The sequence below is a fragment of the Peromyscus leucopus genome, chromosome 12 (assembly GCF_004664715.2).
Source record: "Peromyscus leucopus breed LL Stock chromosome 12, UCI_PerLeu_2.1, whole genome shotgun sequence".
NCBI lineage: Eukaryota > Metazoa > Chordata > Mammalia > Rodentia > Cricetidae > Peromyscus > Peromyscus leucopus.
The window spans coordinates 79,782,123-79,799,510 of NC_051073.1; the positions used below are offsets into that span (position 1 = coordinate 79,782,123).

Sequence of the window (17,388 nt, forward strand, 5' to 3'; positions counted from 1 at the left end):
GCGCTGAGGTCCGGCGGTGGCAGGCCCGGAGTTGCGAACGCAGCCGCCTGCGCCGGGGCGCGCGCTGTGATGGCGGCTGCTGGGGCCCGGGGAGGCGGCGGCGGCGGCGGCGGCGGCTCGGGGTCCGGCTCTGGCTCCAGCACCTCCCGAGGCTTTTATTTCAACACAGTGCTTTCACTGGCCCGTTCCCTGGCTGTGCAGAGACCTGCGTCCCTGGAGAAGGTAACGCCGCGGACTGTCAGGAGGAGGTGGTGGAGCGGCGGGACGCTGCTGGGGTCTGAGAAGGCCACCTGCGACCAGAGGGGGCTCCTTCGGAGAGCGGGCAGCGAGGCGGGGAGAGGGGTCTGGTGGAGACGGGAGCCCAGCGGTCGGCAGCGCGGAGGGAGGTCCGGGGCCGGTGGGACTGGGAGGCTGGTGAGCTGTGGGCGGGCGGACTGCGGCGGTGACATCCGCGGCGGAGGCTGGGGCTGGACCGTGAGCGCCTGCGAGGCGTGGCGAGATGAGCCAGGGACCAGGGTCCAGCCTGGGCCTTCGGTCCTGAATTTCCCACTTTTCATTCCGTGACCTTGGAGAGGTGTCTTTCTCTTAAAATGGGATTGTCCTCCCTCCGCCGCGCCCCGCTTTTTGCCCTCCTCATCGGATTGTGGGGGAGGACAGAGAGAGAGCACTGTGTCTGAACGTGTTTTCTGATCTGCACATAGACTGCATATTTAAGAGATGGTAGCATCAGACTGCATCAAAAGGTGGTGTGTTTCGAGAAGGTGCAGTGGCAGGAATGGGCAGTGAACTGTTAGTGGGCTGAGAACTAAATTCAGGATTGCTTCAGCAGAGAAAGATGTGTCAGAAGACATACCAACTCTGCTTGGAGCTGGGATGGGGTGTGTGAAGGATATAACCCCAGGATTAAGGAGGCCAACCAGCTTCTGTCACAACACCAAAGGATGGTGGGAAGAAGACAGATTTTAGTCAGACCTGAATTTCGTCCTTTACAGTTACTTGCTGTGTAGTCTTTAGGAAAAAAGCTCCAGTGCTCATAGCCTATTTGATTATCCAAAACAAACGAAGATTTAATGAGCTCACATAGGAAGCGTTTTGCTCAGGGCTAGGCACTGAATGGATTAACGATAAAAGCCAGCTTCTTTTCTCCCAGGAATGTGTGAAGAGAGGTTAGCACTGAAGGGGGGAGGGGGGTTGTCCATCCAACTTTCCGAAAAATGAAAGAGAATATTTCCTGGTCAGGATAAGAGCCAGGGTGACCTACACAGGTGCCTGCTGGTGGGAGATGCTGAAAGGCAGAGTGAACTGGTCTTTGACCTTGTACGTTCTCAAACTTGATTTTTATCACTTACCTGCAAGGTGAACAGGTTCTGGAAGATCTAATGCCAACCTGACTTCTGGCCAAAGAGAGAGTATAAACTGGACATGGTGGCATGCACCTGCAGTCCATGCTACTCAGAAACAGCCCAGTGTCGGGACAGATGGCTGAGTGGTAGCTGCTCTTTTAGAAGACAAGAGTTGGGTTCTCATTACCCATGTCTGTCAGTTTACAACTGCTCATAACTCCAGCTTCAGGGGATTAGAAAAGCCCTCTTCTGGCCTCCAAGTGCACTTGCATGCAAACACACACACACACACACACACACACACAAATAAATAACACAAATAAGATCTTTAAGTGAGAAAAAAATTAGATGCTTTAGGAATTCTGGTACAACATATCAAGATCCTGACTCAAAAGGAAAAAGGTGTATGTGTAAGTGTAAGAATATGAGTTTGAGTGGTACATATTAATAAATTTTTATCCCTTATTACTTGCTTTTTAAAAACTATTTTATTTTTATTTTATGTGTATGAGTGTTTGCCTGCATATATGTTCTGTACACCATGTATGTGCCTGCTACTTACAGAGGTCCAAAGAGGGCATTCCTTTAGAACTGGAATCATGTGGACTACCACATGAGTGCAGGGAACCAAACAGGAGTCCTCTGGAAGAGTATCCAGTGCTTGGAACAGCTGAGCCATCTGTTCAAACCCTCGCTTTATTTTCTTTTTAGTTATGTGCTATTGTGGGCATGTGGAGGCCACTGGACACCTTGCAGGAGTCAGTTCTCTCCCTCCACCATGTGGGTGCTGGAGATGGACAGGTCGTCAGGCTTGACTGCATGGGTCTTTATGAACTGAAACTCCCCTCCCTGCCTTGCCCCCTTTGTGGAGGATCTCACCAAGCTCTGGCTTTCATGGAACTCCTGAAGGATACCAAGCAGAGCTCCACTTGCTTCTGCTTCCCAAGTGCTGGAGTTGACAATGTGTGCCATTACATAAGTATGATTGACAGGTCAATCCACATGCTGGTTCTCTCTTGTAAAATCCCGAAACCCAAAATGCAGAACAATAATTGGGTGTTAGGAAGGTCAATAAAAAGACATGAATAAAAAGCAGCTTAAGAAGGGCTGGAGAGATGGCTTAGCAGTTAAGAGCACTGGCTGCTGTTCTGGAGGACCCTGGTTTAAGTTCCAGCACCCACATGATGCTCACAACTGTCTGTAACTCCAGTTCCAGGGGTTCTGATATCCTCTTCTGTTCTCCATGGGTACTGCATGCTTATGGTACACAGATCTACACAAAGGAAAACACTAATGCATTAATGAAATAAAAATAAATAAACCTTAACCCTCCCCCCAAAAAAATCATGTTTACATTTGTTTAGAGAAGTAGAGAGGGAAGAAGGAAGTCAGAACTTGTGGGAGCTGGTTCCCTTCACCATGTGGGTTCTGGGCTCAGGTTGTCAGGCATGGTGGCAAGAGTCTCTACCCACATGTTAATCCTGCCAGCCTGAACTGGGTCATTTCTTAACGTTATCTTGTTTAATATGTGTGAGTATTTCACCTGCATATACATCTATGCACCACTTGGATGGTGGAGGCCAGAAGGTGGCGTCAGAACCCTTAGGGCTAGAGTTTTAGGTGCTTATGAGCCACTATATGGGTGCTGGTAATCACACCCAGGTCTTCTGGAAGAGCAGTTCCCCCCTTAATGACTGAACCATCTCGCCAGTTCCTAAACTGGGTGATTCTTAGGATGTCCTTCATCTTTAACAGCAATAGCTTTCTTTCTCATTCCGCAAACTGAAGAGTGTGCACTTCGAGCTCAATCTGTTTCCTATTCATTAGTTCATCAGTCACAGAAACATGGAAGGTAGGTAAGATGGTGGACACAGACACACTCGATAAACGTAAAAACAAACAAATAACATTTAAAAGAACATTATGGGAGCTCTGGATATAGGTCAGTGGTAGAGTGTGTGTGTTTGGCAGAACGCTTGCTTATCATGAACAAGGCCCTGGCTTTGATTGCCGGTAACCAAATCAATACAAAACAAGACTTTCAAATTAATTGTAACCTTGTTAGTTTTGTTTCTTGTCATAATTGCTTGAGTTGTATAATTTAAAGGTAATTTAAAGTCCATAAAACTACTTGTTTTGGAAAGCACTTAGAAACACTTAGCAATCACTTCTGTGCACAAGAGTTAACAGAGCAGATCCAAAGCTTCTGCCTGTGCAGGGTTTGCTTGTGAGACTGGCCCATGGCAGGCATCTGAGAATTTGGCATTTGAACTGTCCCCTCTATTTCCTATTTGGTGAGTGTGATCCATTATGCCTTAACTCTGTGTATGGTATATGATCTCTCACACACACATTGTTTAAGTGTTTGTTCTTTTTTTTTAATTAATTAATTTATGTATTATCTATACAAGAAGAGGGTGCCAGATCTCATTACAGATGGTTGTGAGCCACCACGTGGTTGCTGGGAATTGAACTCAGGACCTCTGGAAGAGCAGTCGGTATACTCTTAACCTCTGAGCCATCTCTCCAGCCCCAAGTGTTTGTTCTTTTTAAAGACTTATTTCTATTTAATGTGTATAAATGTTTTATCTGCCTGTATATATGTGCAGCACGTGTGCCTGCTGCCCTCCAGAGGTTAAATGGAGGTGTTAGATCCCCCCAAACTAGAGTTATGGGGGGTGCTGGGAACTGGACCCCAGGTCTTCTGCAAGAGCAGCAGATATTCTTAACCACTGGGGCGTCTCTTCAGCCTAGGAATTTCCATTAAAGCAAGAATGTCATGGTTTGGTAAGATGGCTCAGTAGAGAAATGGTGTTCCACTGGGATGCTAATCAGGGTTGTCAACTTGATCACATCTGGAATCAACTAAAACCCAAGCAACTGGGCACACCTGTCGGGGATTTTTCTTGACTGGCACATTTGAGGTGGGAAGACCCACCCTAAATCTGGGCCACACCTTCTGGTGGCAGCCTACATAAAAGAAAAACACTGCTTTTAGCCTGCCTGCCTATTCTCTTGCTGGGAGATCTGTCCTGCTGTCAAGACATTCCCTCAGTGGTATTAGAACCTACTTGGACTGAAGCCTACCTGAGACCTGAGCCTTGTAAGTGAACGACTACAGAGTCTTGGCCTTTCTGCCAGGAGACAGCAGTTGTTGGACTAGTTGGACCACAGCTTGTAAGCCACTCAAATAAATGGCCTTTCAATATAGATTCATTTGATATAGATTTATTCTATTACTTCTGTTCCTCTAGAGAACCCTTACTAATACAGCCACTAAGCCCTACAACCTGAGTTTGACTCCTGGGACCCACATTGTGGAAAGAGAGAACCAACTCCCACAAGTTGTAGCTACACACACACACACACACACACACACACACACACACACACACACAAATATTGTAAAATTAATGGTGACTCACTCCTTTAATCCCAGCACTCAGGAGGCAGAAGCAGGCAAATCTCTGAATTTGAAGACAGCCAGGGCTACACAGAGAAACCTTGTCTAAAGAAAAACCAAAACAAAAACCCAATTTTTCAAAGTAAGAGTTTTATAACCCAAATTATAATTCCTTGATTAGTTATCAGTTTACTTCAAACATACCTCCTAAGTTATTTCACAGTAAAGAATTACAAAAATTATAAAAAGAATGTTTTAATTTTTTGCGCTTCAATGAAAATTATTTTACTCAGGATCTATAAAGCATTAATTTGCTTTTAAATTTTGCAGGGTTTTGTTGCTGCTGTTTTGGTTTTGGTTTGTTTTAAATCAAATGAGCTATTACTCAGATTGTTTTGTAAAACTGGTGTTTCCTTGGTATGTAAGGCTCAAAGTTTCTTATTTTACATTTTTGAATTTTTTCATAGCATTTAAATTTTTCTGTGTCTAGGTATATATTTTTTAATTTTATAAAAAAGTAGCTTAAGTGTGTGGATATTTTCCCTGCATGCATGTCTGTGCACTACACTCACGCCTGGTCCTGTGGAGGCCAGAAGAGGCCTTCATACACTCCTCTTTCTTTCTAACGCTTATGTGTGTGGGTGTTTTGCCTGTGTACTGTGTGTGCGCCTGGTGCCCCTCAGAGCCCAGAAGAGGGCATCAGTCCTCCTCCAACTGGGGTTGCAGGTGGTTGTGAGCTGCCGTGTGGGGGCTGGGAATCGAGCCCAGGTCCTCTGGGGGAGCAGCTGGTGCTCCTCACTAAAGAGCCCCCTCTCTGGCCCATTTTTTTTTTTTTCTATTTTTCTCTCTTTCCTTTTAGAGAGGTGTCAGGGGACTTAGTACAGGTCATATGGGCCTGAGAAAGGCTCAGTGCTTTGGTATGACGGCCTCGACCTGACAGCCGAGGTTAGCTGTGCAGGCCACTCTGATGTGATTGGCACCTGAGGCACCTTAATGGCTTACACTCCTACATTTGTCCCACCACACACCACAGTTGTGTCCATTTCCTCTAATCCCAAACTACCAGACCAAACTATGAATTCTCATTGGATTTTATTTTTTTCTAATTACTTAATTCATGCTTTCATTCAGAAAGCATTTATTGAGCTGGTACTGTTCACTGGTGATGTGAGAGTCCGAGAAAAGAAGAAATAGCTCTAATTTGGTGATTTGTCTAACCAGCAGCAAGTCCCCCATCTACTGAGGTCCTGAGCCTGTCCCCAGACTCCTGCCACATCTGTATCCTAACCATGAGACTCCAGACGTGTGTGCTAGGTTGTCTCCATGGTAGGATAACAGGCATGTGTAACCAGTGTCCAGGGTTGGACACAGCTCCGTCCACAGTAGGCAAGCAAGCCCTGTACCAACTGAGCTACATACTTAGTTCAGAACTCTAAAATATTTTAAGAATATATTTTAGGCTTTTTGGTTTTTTATGTTTTTCAGAGACAAGGTATCTCTGTGTAGCCCTGACTGTCCTGAAACTTGCTCTGTAGATGAGGCTGGCTTTAAACTCAGAGATCGGTCTGCCTGTGCCTCTTCAATGCTGGGATTAAAGGTGTGCGCCACCACTGCACAGTTAGAATAATTTGATTCCTGTCTGAGCTTTGACTTTTTTCTTATAAGCTGTCCCTAAGACTTGGATCTCTCCAAATCTTTCCCCCTGTAATTGGAGTCCACCATCCAGAGTACTTCTGTGAAGTCTTTTGAGACTGAGTTCTCAGTCCTCCGCCCTTGCTCTCTAGGAGAAAGATGAGAGGAGGGGAAGGGAAAAGAGGCAGGCTTCTCAGTGCTGGGTTCCCTTAGTACAGTGGCCTGGTCACCTTGCTCTAGTTTCCTGGGCTTGCCCCGCTTCAGAATGTGACTGAGCAGCCCCTACCAAATTTCTTCCTGGCTCTGTCTGGCCATACTTCCTCTGCTTCCAGGAAATACAGTGGCCTGCACCTGCTTCTCCTCTGGTCCATTGTACCAACGGGGCCCTCACTCTGTGTCAATAAAACCCCGGACAGAGCTGCAGTTAGTGGCCTTGCATTTCTCTCCCCGTCCCAGGAGGCCTTTTCCAGAGTCCTTTCTCCAGGATGAGAATGATGTCCTGTCTCCAGGGTCTTTGCTACTGATGTGCTACTTAGACGCCATTGTGGCATTAGGGACAGGCAGCTTTCCAGCTCCAGAAGATGAGCTTGTTAACCCTGATCCATGGAGGAATGGATGGCTAGGGATTTAGGACAGAGGGCTTCCTGAAACCCTCTGCTTATCTTGTTAATCCCACAGGTCCAGAATAAGACCACTACCACAATTTTGAGCCAAAGTTGAAGTAAGCTTTAATTAAATACTGGCCAGGTGGATGGACTCAGGCCAGGTCCATAACCAGGTTCCCAGGAAATGGCCTCCAGTCATTTTTTTTTTCTCTCGAGACAGGGTTTCTCTGTGTAGCTTTGGTGCCTGTCCTAGATCTCACTCTGTAGACCAGGCTGGACTGAACTCACAGAGATCCACCTGGCTCTGCCTCCTGAGTGCTGGGATCAAAGTTGTGCGCTGCCGCCACCACCTCCTGGCTAGACCCTTCCTTCCTTCCTTCCTTCCTTCCTTCCTTCCTTCCTTCCTTCCTTCCTTCCTTCCTTCCTTCCTTCCTGTATGTATTTATGTGCTTATGTATTTATTTATTTATTACATATGCAGTGTTGGGAGCCACCATGTGGTTGCTGGGAATTGAACTCAGGACCTCTGGAAAAGTAGCCAGTGCTCTTAACCTCTAAGCCATCTCTCCAGCCCTAGACCCTGTCTTTGAAAAAAAAAAATGTTTGGGCTGGAAAGATGGCTCAGTGGTTAAGGCACTGACTGCTCTCCCAAAGGACCCAGGTTTATATTCCAGCACCGACATGGCAGCTCACAACTGTCTGTAACTCAAAGATCTGACTGCAGGCAAAACACCAATGCACATAAAATAAAAGTAAATAAAATTTTTTTAAAAAGTTTAACAATGAACCTCATACCGCTGATTCTTTAAACTTAACTTTCAGTTCCCAGAGAATTTGTGTCTCTGGAAGGACCCTCTCAGGTTCCCAGTAACAAAGAAAGCAGTCTGCCCGCTTTGGCAGCACGACTGTAGTGGCTTGCTTTTGACCTACATAGCTTGCCACAGCTTGTCAGGGTTGGTCCTCGTCAGGTGTTTCCTCTCCACGTCCTGCTAAGGAGGAGGGCTGCTTACTTTCTCTTGCTTTGGTGTTTCCGTAAGTGAGCAGGTAAAAGCATTGCCACAGTGCTTATTTACTTTTGATTATGTGTATCAGGGGGCGGGGCGGGGGGATCTGGTTGTGCTTGTGAATGCAGTCTAAAGATGCCTAAGGGTGTCAAATCCCCTGGAACTAGAGTTACATGCTGCTGCGAGCCACCCGATATGTGTGCTGGGAATTAAAAGTGGGTCTTCCGGAAGAGCAGTATGTAGTCTTAACTACTGAACTGTCTCTCTAGCCCACCCTGTGTTTTTAAGATAGGGTCTCCTATGTAGACCAGGCTGCGCACTCACAGAGATCCACCTGTCTCTGCTCCCTAGAGTGCTGAGATTTGTCACCATGCTTAGCCATTTTTCTTTACTTTTAGAAACTTTCACTTAAGGATTTGTTTGTTTGTTTGTTTGTTTGTTTATGTGTATAAGTGTTTTGCTTGAATGTATGTATGCATACTATGTGTGGATTACAGATGGTTGTGGGTGCTGGGAAACTGAACTTGGGTCCTCTGCAAGAGCAACAAGTGCTATTAACCATTGAACCATCTCTCCAGCCTCTCTTTCTTTATTCTTAATTCAGGGTCTGGCGTACGCCTTTAATCTCAATACTCAGGAGGCAAAGGCAGGAGGATCTCTGTGAGTTCAAGGCCAGCCTTTTCTGCAGAGTGAGTTCCAAGACAGCCCAAAGATACACAGAGAAACCCTGTCTCAAAAAACAAACAAACAAACAAACAAAAAAAGACAGGGCTTGGTATATAGCACAGGCTAGCCTTAAGCTTTCTGTCTGTTTGCATCAGCCTCCCTAGTAGATAATAGATGTGTGCTTGGATGGCATTGAGATTCTCTCTCCCTTCTTCATTGTTGTTTCCAACAGGTTCTCAGAATCCTAAGAGCTGAAAATTATGGATGTTGCACCACCACTTTTTAAAAAGTTAATTAATTTTGTTCTTTGACAATTTCATATGTGTATAACCCACAGCACGCCTGCTTTTGCATTTAGTAATTTCAGGTACTTGTCATCATTTTGGTTTCACAAGTATTCAATAGGGGCCAGTAGCTCAGCAAGCAAAGTTCCATGTTGCCTGGGGACCTGAGTTTATCCCTGGAACCCACGCAGAGGTGGAAGAAGGAGAACTGACTCACATCTGTCCTCTGACCAGTGCTCTGCATGTACACTGGCACATGTGTCTGTGCAGTCACACCGTGTACACACACAAATAATAAATAAAAAATTAGTGGACTCAGGGGATGGATTAGTGGGTAAAATGCAGGCTGAATATGTGCATGTGTGTGTGTACACCTGAGTTCAGATCTTCAGTCCCCATGCAAACAGGGTCTGGTAGCTAGCATGCATCTGTAATTCTGGCACTCCTACAGCGAGATGGGAGGCAGAAACAAGAGAATCTCCAGAAGAAGCTGGTGGGCCAGCCAGGAGGAAGTATGCAGCAGCAAGCAACAAAAGACCCTATCTCAAATGAAGAAATAAATAAATGAAAAGGGGAAGGCAAGGACTGACCCCTGAGGTCATCCTCTGACCTCCTCATGGGTACAGATGGGCACACGTGCAAACATCAACAAGAACATTGTGCGGATGTGTGCTCGCTCAGCACCCCCTCTCTGCCGTGTTAACTGTGGAAGCAGGCTCTTCATGCCAGTGTCTCTTGTTCACATGGCACCGAGGTATTATGACTGTGCTGTGCTGTTATTGGGGCAGCACAGGGAGGCTTTCAATTGGAGCTGAGATAACGGGGTCTCCTGTAGCTAGAGTTTTCCTGCCTTGCCCACAGTCAGGACAAATCTTTGTCACCCTCCAGTCCCACAGCCACTCAGACCCAACCAAGTAAACACAGAGACTTATATTGCTTGCAAACTGTATGGCCATGGCAGGCTTCTTGCTAACTGTTCCTATAGCTTAAATTAATCTATTTCCATAAATCTATACCTTGCCACGTGGCTGGTGGCTTACCGGCGTCTTCACATGCTGCTTATCATTGGCGGCGGCTGCAGTGTCTCTCCACCTCAGCCTTCCGCTTCCCAGAATTCTCCTCTCTCCTTGTCCTGCCTATACTTCCTCCTGCCTGGCCACTGGCCAATCAGTGTTTTATTTATTGACCAATCAGAGCAACAGATTTGACATACAGACCATCCCACAGCAGTCTCCTGCCACATTAAAAAGAAAAGCGTAGCCTCCTCCCCAGCCTCTGACCTTATGCCCGCCCCCTCCTTCTGCAGTGCTCCTGGGACTTAAGTGGTAACGTAAATGTCTTGAAAACCCAGTCTCGAAAAAGCAAACCAAAGTGAGAAATAGAGGATGAAGAGCAAGGCCGGGGAGTCTGTTCAGTGGGAACAGCACTTGCGGTTAGTGTGGGGAGCCGGGCTTTGAATCCTGAGAGCTCCTCAGGTCGTGTGGGAGGTGGAGACAAGAACTCAGTTCCTCAGGCTTGCGTATCAAGCATTCTGCTGAAAAAAGTTCTCTCTAGTGCCCGTTACTACTTACTTACGTATTTAGAGACAAGGTCTGGCAGCCCAGGCTGGCCTTGAACCTGTAGCGGTCCTGCCTTGGCCTCTCGAATGGGGATTGCAGCCTGCGTCACTGCCCAGATGCTGTCGGTTTCCTGCCTCTTCCTTCACTGTGTTGTCTAGATTCTGTTTACTGAAATTGTGTGTGGTGTTCTTTGTTTTCTTAGCTTTCTCTATCTTTTCTAAGGCCCGTTGTGATTGCCATGGGATGCTCACGGTAACCAGAGGATTCCTTCTCCGTGTCAGAGTCAGGGGTTCAGGGATTGGGACACAGACATGTTTGGGAAGGTCGTTATACCTCATTCCTGACAGTGTTAGTCACTGAGTCATCTTCACACGTGGCTGACTTACCTGTCAGTTCTTTTTGATGTCTTCCCTTACATCTTCGGGAGGGTCACAGTTACTGTTGTGGGATGTCTGTGCACTGTGTAAAGATACGTTGTTGTGATTGGTTTAATAAAGAGCGATTAGGTGTGCTAAAGGCAGCGGGGACACGGAAAGACTCAGACACAGAGTGGAGAGAGGTGAAAGCTTCGCTGCTTATCATGGCTGCCTGGCGGGTACCTGGCTTCCAGCCCAGGCACATCCCTCTCCTTCTCCTCCTTCTCTTATTCTCTGTCGTTCTTTCATCCCCCAACCCGCAGCGCGCGCACCTATCTCTCACTAGATTTCTCCTCCTGTTTTATTCTCTGCCCGCCAGCCCCGTCTGTCCTTTCTCTGCCCAGCTGTTGACCGATCTGCTCTTTATTAGACCAATTCAGGTGCCTTAGGCAGGCAAGGGGAACAAAGGTAACACATCTTTACATAACTAAACAAATGCAGCATGAACAAAAGTCACACACCTTTACATAGTTAAAGTAATATTCCTCAGCATAAACAAATGCCACACATCTCTGCCCAGTTAAAATAATATTTCACAACAGTAGAACATAGATTAATAAAAATATGGGTTGACTTAAGTTATAAGAGCTAGTTAGGAACAAACCTAAGCTATAGGCCAAGTTTTCATAATTAATAAGTCTCCATGTCATTACTTGGAAGCTGGCTTGTGGGACACAAAAAGACTCATTCTATATTTAAATGTTTTTAGTTGAGCAGGCATGGTAGTTTGAAGTCAACATAGGCCCTGGCAGCCCTGGGGAGACAAGGTTGTGAGGACTGCTGCCTTTAGGACTCTCCCAGTTAGGTGATAACTGCACAGGCCATAAAGTTGGGACATGTTGATACTGCTGACTTTTTTTTAAAGATTTATTTATTAATTTATTATGTATAACAGTGTTCTGTCTGCATATATGCCTGCAGGTCAGAAGAGGCACCAGATCTCATTACAGATGGTTGTGAGCCACCATGTGGTTGCTGGGAATTGAACTCTGGACCTCTGGAAGAACAGACAGTGCTCTTAACCTCTGAGCCATCTCTCTAGGCCCGATACTGCTGATTTTTATGCTACAGTATTTCAGAGCTCAGGTCCCCATTCTGGTTTCCAGATGAAGGCTAACACCTAGGAAACAAAGGAACAAGGAAGCAAAACCCAGCCCAACCCAAGCGAAAGCACCTGTCCCGTGAGAGGGACTCCATTCTGACCCTTGGTTATAGGGAGGAGGACCTCAGTTCAGCTCTTCCCTTTAGAGCACAGTAGCCAGAGAGGCTGCTGGCACTGCTGATCCGGAGGAGGAGGAGGACTGCCGCACTGTTGTGGGTGAAGTCTGAACAAAACTGACAGTGGGAGAGTGAGGGTGCCGTCCTTGATGGGGGGGGGGGGATGGTGAATGCACAGCAATTACAGCCCTGATGGGGGGCGGCTGGCAGATTGGGCCACTGGGGTTCTTCAAATACCTGAGTTGATTTACCTTTAACTTCAGCGTTTCCAGGTTAAATATCCCTTTACTCAGTTCTTGCATGGATATGTCTAGAGTTTGCCTGCCTTGGGTGTTGGTCCTTGGATATTTTTCTAGTGTGGCAAAGAAGCAACAGGAGAAATCTTTCTCTCCCCATCCCATCTGTCATCAAATCCTCCCAAACAGCTCCTGAGCTAGTTAGTTTCCATTGGGGTCTCCTGTCCTCCAAAGTCCATTCTTTTTGCAGCGTCCAGAGGGGCTCTTCTAGACTTCTGTTCTAAACTCAGAGGCCTCTGCCTTCCACGGCTGATAACCTACAGCCAGGTACCAGTTGGCTGGTAGCTCTGTGGGCACTGTCTTTGCCAGGATGTGAATTTTAGGCAAATCTGCTCTCTTTCCCACTGGAAATTCTCTTTCCCAATTTCCTCCGTTTGCTTCTTCATTTTTCATATCACAGTTTAGTGGGCACCTTTCAGGCCCTCCCTGATCACCCTACCAAAAGTTGCCAGGTGGTAGCAGTGGCGGCGGCGGTGGTGCATGCCTGTGATCCCAGCACTGGGGAGGCAGAGACACAGATCAGAGAAACCCTCTCTTTCAGGGGTGGGGTTCCTTCTTTCAGATCAGACCTTGTGATGCTGATATATAATCCCAGCCACTTGGGGCCAAATCAAGAGGACCTTAAGTCAAAGGTCTGCCTGGATTAGAGAGAGTTCAAGGGCAGCCTGGACAATTTAGTGAGACTCTGTCTCTAAAAAGAAAAGTATAAAAAGGGTTGGGAGCATAGTTCAGTGTGCTGGGGTTCCTGTGTGGTTCCTGTGTGCATGTCTGAGTGTTAGGGACATAGTTCGGTGTGGTGGGGTTCCTGTGTGGGATGTCTGAGTGTTAGGGACATAGTTCAGTGTGGTGTGGTTCCTGTGTGGCATGTCAGAGTGTTAGGGACATAGTTCAGTGTGGTGGGGTTCCTGTGTGGTTCCTGTGGCATGTCTGAGGGTTGGGACATAGTTCAGTGTGCTGGGGTTCCTGTGTGGCGTGTCAGAGTTTATTAGGACATAGTTCAGTGTGCTGGGTTCCTGTGTGGCATGTCAGATTATTAGGACATAGTTCAGTGTGCTGGGGTTCCTGTGTGGCGTGTCTGAGTGTTAGGACATAGTTCAGTGTGCTGGGGTTCCTGTGTGGCGTGTCTGAGGTGTTATTAGGACATAGTTCAGTGTGGTGGGGTTCCTGTGTGGTTCCTGTGTGGCATGTCTGAGTGTGGACATAGTTCAGTGGTGGGTGTGTGGTTCCTGTGTGGTTCCTGTGTGGCGTGTCTGAGTGTCAGGACATAGTTCAGTGTGGTGTGGTTCCTGTGTGGCGTGTCAGAGTGTTATTAGGACATAGTTCAGTGTGGTGGGGTTCCTGTGTGGCGTGTCTGAGTGTTAGGACATAGTTCAGTGCGGTGGGGTTCCTGTGTGGCGTGTCTGAGTGTTAGGGACATAGTTCAGTGTGTGGGGTTCCTGTGTGGTTCCTGTGTGCATGTCTGAGTGTTATTAGGACATAGTTCAGTGTGGTGGGGTTCCTGTGTGGTTCCTGTGTGGCATGTCTGAGTGTTAGGACATAGTTCAGTGTGGTGTGGTTCCTGTGTGGCATGTCTGAGTGTTATTAGGACATAGTTCAGTGTGGTGGGTTCCTGTGTGGTTCCTGTGTGGCATGTCTGAGTGTTAGGGACATAGTTCAGTGTGCTGGGGTTCCTGTGTGGCATGTCTGAGGGTTGGGACATAGTTCAGTGTGGTGGGGTTCCTGTGTGGTTCCTGTGTGGCGTGTCTGAGTGTTAGGACATAGTTCAGTGTGGTGTGGTTCCTGTGTGGCGTGTCTGAGTGTTAGGACATAGTTCAGTGTGGTGTGGTTCCTGTGTGGCGTGTCAGAGTGTTATTAGGACATAGTTCAGTGTGGCGGGGTTCCTGTGTGGCATGTCTGAGTGTTATTAGGACATAGTTCAGTGTGGTGGGGTTCCTGTGTGGTTCCTGTGTGGCATGTCTGAGTGTTAGGGACATAGTTCAGTGTGCTAGGGTTCCTGTGTGGCATGTCTGGGTTGGGACATAGTTCAGTGTGGTGGGGTTCCTGTGTGGTTCCTGTGTGGCGTGTCTGAGTGTTAGGACATAGTTCAGTGTGGTGTGGTTCCTGTGTGGCGTGTCTGAGTGTTAGGACATAGTTCAGTGTGGTATGGTTCCTGTGTGCGTGTCAGAGTGTTATTAGGACATAGTTCAGTGTGGCGGGTTCCTGTGTGGCGTGTCTGAGTGTTAGGACATAGTTCAGTGTGCTGGGGTTCCTGTGTGGCATGTCTGAGGCGCTGGTTTGAGTCCTCGGTACCCCTCCTTCTTTAAGACACTTTATTTTTTCCCTTTAAAGTATTTTTTCTTTTTTTTTTTTTTTTGGTTTTTCGAGCCAGGGTTTCTCTGCGTAGCTTTGCGCCTTTCCTGGAGCTCACTTGGTAGCCCAGGCTGGCCTCGAACTCACAGAGATCCGCCTGGCTCTGCCTCCGAGTGCTGGATTAAAGGCGTGCGCCACCACCGCCCGGCTAAAGTATTTTTTCTAATTATTTTATTTTATGTGTGTATGTGCTTTGTCTACATGTATGTATATGTGCCACATGTGTGCCTGGTGCCTTTGGAGATAAGAGGGCATTCAGTCCCCTGAAACTGGCTGTAAACTACCGTGTAGGTGCTAGGAATTAAACCTGGGCCCTCTAAAAGAACTACAAGTACTCTTAACCACTGAGCCATCTCTCTAGACCATTGGTTTTCAACCTTCCCAATGCCACAACCATTAATACAGTTCTTCATGTTGTGCTGACCTCCAACCATAAAATTATTTCATTGCTACTTCATAACTGTAATTTTGCTACTGTTATGAATTGTAAATATCCGATATGCGACCCACAGGTTGAGAACTGCTGCTCTAGACCTACTTACCTTTTTTTTTTTTTTTTTTTTTTTGGAGATACAGTGTTACTATTATAGCCTTGGCTAGTCTAGAACTCACTGTGTATCTGAGGTTAGCCCCTAACTCATGGTTGATTCTTCTGTTTTTGCCTTTCCCAGTGCTGGAATTACATGTGTGAGTCACATGTCTGGCCTTTCAGGCACTTTAAAAAAAATGATTTTATTTTTAATTGTGTATGTGTGAATTGGAGGGGAGGGAGTGTGAGTATCTAGTCTCTATGGAGACCAGAAGAGGGCATCTGATCCCGTGGAGCAGGAGTTTCAGTTGGTTGTGAGCTGGCTGACATGTGTTGAGAACAGAACTCAGGTCATCTGCAAGAGCATTATGTGCTCTTTGTTGAGCCAATCTTCCAGCTTGATTTCCGGCACCTTTGAGGGGAAACATAAAAGTAGAATCTTCTGCCAGGCAGTGTGGCACACGCCTTTAATTCCAGCACTCAGGAGGCAGATCTCTGTGAGTTTGAGGTCAGCCTTGTCTATAGAGCGAGATCCAAGTCAGCCAGGGCTACACAGAGAAACTCTGTTTTGGGAAAAAAAAAAAAAATTAGAATCTTCCAAATCAAGAACACCTACAAAGGTAGTAGAGGCAGAAAACTCCTGTTTCCTTCATGACGGAGACTGAAGCCAAGACTTGATGCATGTTAGGCACGTGCTTGACCACTGAACCACAGCACCGCCCTTCCCTTGTTAACTGAGCATGCATTAAATCAGAGTGTGAGCTGCTTCACAGCTACAGTGCGAAGACATTGCAAAGACAAGGCTCACATTTCTTTTGGCTGTACAGGTGTAACCAGACGTATTTGCATGTTCCTTAAGTAAGAGGACTTTCACAGGCACCTTGTGCTTTGCCTGGTAACAGTGGAGGGTGTGGGGTAGACCATCTGTGTTGCCTAGTTGGCTCTGTCCAGAGCAATGAACAGAATTCTCCCTATCTTCCCCCCCCCGTTTTTATTTATTTATTTTTCTATTATCAGCTTGATACAGTACAAATTCTTATCCTAATAGTGAAATGTTTCACTGAGGCTTGCCCAGTAATTGAGTAAAACCAAAACTTATTATAAGCCACAGTCATCCTAGGGTCCCCCTATATAGCCTCCCTGGTTCTGTGGGTTGCAGTCTGATTGTTCTTTGCTTTATATCTAGAATCCACTTATGAGTGAGTACATACCATGTTTTTCTTCTGGGTTTGAGTTACCTCACTCAGGATGATTTTTCTAGTTCCATCCATTTGCCTGCAAATTTCATGCTTTCATTGTTTTTCTCTGCTGAGTAGTACTCCATTGTGTATATGTACCACATTTTCATCCATTCTTCGTTGATGGCATCTAGGTTGTTTCCAGGTTCTGGCTATTACAAATAGTGCTGCTATGAACATAGCTGAGCATGTATCTTTATGGTATGATCAGCATTCCTTGGGTATATGCCCAAGAGTGGGATGGCTGGGTCTTGAGGTAGTTGGATTCCTAATTTTCTGAGAAACCGCCATACTGATTTCCACAGTGGTTGTACAAGTTTACATTCCCACCAACAGTGGAGGAGTGTTCCCTTTGCTCCACATCCTCTCCAACATTGACTGTCATTGGTGTTTTTGATCGTAGCCATTCTGACAGGTGTAAGGTGGTATCTCAGAGTCTTTTGATTTGCATTTCTCTGATGATTAAGGATGTTGAGCATTTCTTTAAATGTCTTTCAGCCATTTGATTCTTTTTGTGAATTCTCTGTTTAGCTCTTTAGCCCATTTTTTAATTGGACTGTTCATTTTGATGTCTAGTTTCTTGAGTTCTTTATATACTGTGGAGATCAATCCTCTGTCAGATGTGGGGTTGGTGAAGATCTTTTCCCATTCTGTTGGCTGTCTTTTTGTCTTATTGACTGTGTCTTTTGCCCTGCAAAAGCTTCTCAGTTTCAAGAGGTCCCATTTATTAATTTGTTGTGCTCAGGGTCTGTGCTGTTGGTGTTTATTTAGGAAATGGTCTCCGTGCCAATGCGTTCAAGAGTGCTTCCTACTTTCTTTCTATTAAGTTTAGTGTAACTGGATTTA

The 17,388-nt window shown here is 46.4% G+C and overlaps 1 protein-coding gene across 1 annotated transcript in view; it reads left to right on the forward strand.

Annotated features, from left to right (window-relative positions):
• Positions 1-27: 27 nt before the first annotated feature.
• Positions 28-17,388, forward strand: part of Pi4ka (phosphatidylinositol 4-kinase alpha) — a 141,296-nt gene continuing 123,935 nt past the window's right edge. Inside the window, 1 exon segment of the mRNA XM_028856702.2 lies at positions 28-222. Coding sequence (XP_028712535.1) covers positions 70-222 — 153 coding nt within the window. The 5' untranslated portion in view covers positions 28-69.